Below are 3,197 nucleotides of genomic sequence, written 5' to 3'. Positions count from 1 at the left end.
ATAGAACGTTACGAGGAACTGTTTCAACATGAGTTGCATTACAGATACAAGGAACCCAAATTAAAAGTTTTATCATTTAGAGTGAGCCATCATAGAGAAGCAATTTTTCAAGCTTCTAAGGTTTAGTTTCGACAACAATTGTGGAAACTGTTTTTAAGTATCGATATTTGTTCTTATTCGTCTTCATTTATGTATATGCCTCTACTTATAGCTTAGGGTGGGAGGGTGGGGTGGGGTGGGGTTATGAGTAAGGGTGGGGTGGGGGTAGAGAGGTTATGGAACCGGGTGGGTTGGGGGTGAGGGCCACATGTGAGTGTGTTGGAGAGGGGGAGTGGGGTAGGGAAGTGGGGGGTATGCTTAAGTTTTATTTTCCCTTCCACTAACCATAAACAGCCATTAAAAGTTGTAAGAAGACAGACACATAACACACTAAACAAGTTCAAAGTTACAATATTTCAACCCTAGTCTTCATAATTCCAATCAAACACAACTCCAAAACCCATATTGATCAATATAGAAGTTCAAATCAACAGCCTTGAAATCCTAACTTCATAATTTCAGTCAATGCTAATCTTTTTCAACTGTAGATTAAAACAGTTTGGTACATCACAAAAACACTCGACATCCATAGTGATCACGTCTTCAGCATATTGATCAAATCATAAAAATCAGATTTTTAGTAATATATGACTGTGATTCTTATGATTCCGGTGAACATTTGACCAACACCCTACGGTTGTTGTCTTTCAGCATCACCACCGCTGCCGGAGGCACTATCTCAAACCAACGGTACAAGAAAACGGGAGTTGGAATGGGGGGTATTGGTGGTGATGACGATTGATGAAAAGCCTTTAGATTATTATTATTAAAAGCCTTTAGATTATTATTATTATATTATTAAAAACATCAAGCTCGGAAACCGTAGTTACCGTCTGGGCGTACGACTTTGATGTCTGAGACGAACAACTGTGCCCAGCTAGGAATGAGGCTCTTAAACATTTCTATCGCCGGTACTTGCGCTGGCGAAACCATCAAAGGAAACCCGAGGTGAGCTCCCGTAGGTTTTGATGTCTTAGGTCGCCCCCGAGGAATTTTAAACCATAACGCAGACTGAGACAACGAACGAGACAACGAGGATGGGGTGGGGGTTTCTTGGCTGGGCCCCTGTGACGAGGATGGGGTGTAGGAGCTGTGTCTGGGGAGATCTGGAGCTGGGGTGTATGAGCTGTGTCTCGGGGGATCTGGTTTTTTGGGACGCCCCCGAGGATCCTCTCTTTTTTCGGGCTCCTTCTTTTTAGATCTCCCTAGAATAGCAAATATGAGCTTTGAGAAAAAACTTTTCTTTTGATTAGGGTCATCTATGGACGATAGCGTATCTCTGATGTCCCGTAGACCTGCTTCATAGTCTGGCTCTTCGTTCGGCGGATAATCTGGATCAAAATTAGGCCTCCTTCAGAACGGGTCCACATCCTTTATTGGAATATACGTGTCGTTAACTATGTATCCCTCAATCCGACAGGCACACGGCAGCCCCAGAGACGAATACAAATGGTGGTCGCATGAAGCGCCGCCGTCACGCATCTTGGGTATCAACTCATACTCGTTCACAAGTAGCCTCAGAGCGTAAATTGACACCATGTTTAGTTGCTTCTTCAACCAGGCATGCTGTCGATGTCCTTCCATGACCTTGGAACGGGAGTCTTGAAAAGATCGACTGATTTCTTTCATCTGCGAGTTGACCAATTTAAGGATATGCCTGGAAATGGTATCGAGCGAGTTGTTGCTTTCGTTGAGGTACCTTTTCAGATTTGCGTGCTGGCTCTTAACTCGGTTCATCGTAGTTTAGCCGTTAGTTGTAGTTTCGCCATTCGTCGATCCAGCAGGCTATAAACTTGTGTTTGTATGGATCCAGCCAGTTGTTGCGAATGTATTGCCAAGCCTCTGAAAAATAAAGGGAAACGTTAATAAGACGTATGTCTAGACAATTAAAAACTGTCAACTAATACGAAGGACTCACCTGCTCTATCGTCCCATATCAAATGACGTTCCTTGTTGATGGTACGGTAGTCGAACAGTTGTATCGTCGGAGACTGATACAGGACCTTCCACCAGTAGGCGAAGTCCGCCGTCCTATAAAGACTCTTAAATTTTTTCGTATATTCTCGGATATGTGCCACCTACATAAATTTTTTGTGGCATTAGGGAAGACCGCGTCGCAGGAGTTCATGAGGGCCTAGTCCGTGTCAGTCAGAATCACGCGTGGCTCTTGCAGTCATCGAGCATTTCTTTAAGTTTCTCCAGAGCCCAGGTAAAGTTCCTCTGCCGTTCCCTGATCAAAAACATGTGGGCGATACAAAACGACTGTGATGTCGATGTCACACTGATAAACTGAACCAACGGCCAGTCGTACATGTTGGTGTTGTACGTCGTGTCAATCAACAACACCTCGGGGAACGCATGCCACATCTTATGTGAGTTATTATGACAGAAGAAAATTTCCTCCGTCCTATCGTCGGTTTCATTCTCTCGGGTATAGAACATGAAACCGTTACCTGCGAGAGAGTTTTCCGGCGCCTGCATTGGATGAAATAAAACTTTAGTAAATATTACAAGCACGACAATTACACAGTAAAACTACAAAGGTTTTGAACTACCTTCATAGGGGTATCGCCAAGTAACGCATCCCTCCTAATCTTGCCCGTGTGGTTGTATATGTCCCTTAGTGCGGGTTGCACACCGGGAAACTTTGCGCGGAGGGCTGCTTGGATTTGAAGGGGCTTCACGTCGGTCCCGTGTAAACTCGCAACCATATCCAACTGCTCATGTTCATTTTTCTAAAAGCCGCACACCCCTCCTTGAATTCAACGGGATCGTGGTTGTGAGTCTCGTTTACCACTTGAACCCTCCAACATGCACCCCTCGGTCGTACATGCCCAGGATCTTAAACGGACAACATTTTTTAATGCTACCGGTATGTCTCACCGTCACCTTTATTTTCGATTCGCCTCCACGATTGCATGCAAGGTCCACACCATTTTTCTTTGACCGGTGGACCACAACAACAAACCCATGCTCCCGTCCTCTATTTTTGACTCATTTCTCCAGCTCCTCGCAGCTCTCAAAAATCTGAAACAGTTTTACGCTATTTATTAAGCCGTTTATTAAATAACGTACACATAAATAGTATTAACTTAAAC

The 3,197-nt window shown here is 44.2% G+C and overlaps 1 protein-coding gene across 1 annotated transcript; it reads right to left on the bottom strand.

Moving 5' to 3' along the window:
• Window positions 1–2,253: 2,253 nt before the first annotated feature.
• On the bottom strand, window positions 2,254–2,810 carry LOC143563681 (protein FAR-RED ELONGATED HYPOCOTYL 3-like). Its single transcript, XM_077051172.1, has 2 exons — window positions 2,655–2,810; window positions 2,254–2,574 (listed from the first exon to the last, which is right to left on the bottom strand). Exons 1-2 carry the CDS (start codon window positions 2,808–2,810, stop codon window positions 2,254–2,256), a joined length of 477 nt encoding a protein of 158 aa, XP_076907287.1.
• Window positions 2,811–3,197: the final 387 nt, after the last annotated feature.

This window comes from Bidens hawaiensis, unplaced genomic scaffold (assembly GCF_021521415.1).
Source record: "Bidens hawaiensis isolate Kalapana, Puna unplaced genomic scaffold, B.hawaiensis_p1.1 tig00021507_1, whole genome shotgun sequence".
Lineage (NCBI taxonomy): Eukaryota > Viridiplantae > Streptophyta > Magnoliopsida > Asterales > Asteraceae > Bidens > Bidens hawaiensis.
The sequence above is the reverse complement of the archived record's forward strand: the minus strand, read 5'-3'. Positions and strand labels throughout refer to the sequence as shown.

Excerpts from the sequence above, each read along its gene's own strand:
- LOC143563681 (XM_077051172.1), bottom strand. The coding sequence starts at position 2,810 with ATGGTTGCGAGTTTACACGGGACCGACGTGAAGCCCCTTCAAATCCAA. Across the intron at positions 2,575-2,654 it reads TTGGCGATACCCCTATGAAG|GCGCCGGAAAACTCTCTCGC; the intron begins GTAGTTCAAAAC and ends CATCCAATGCAG.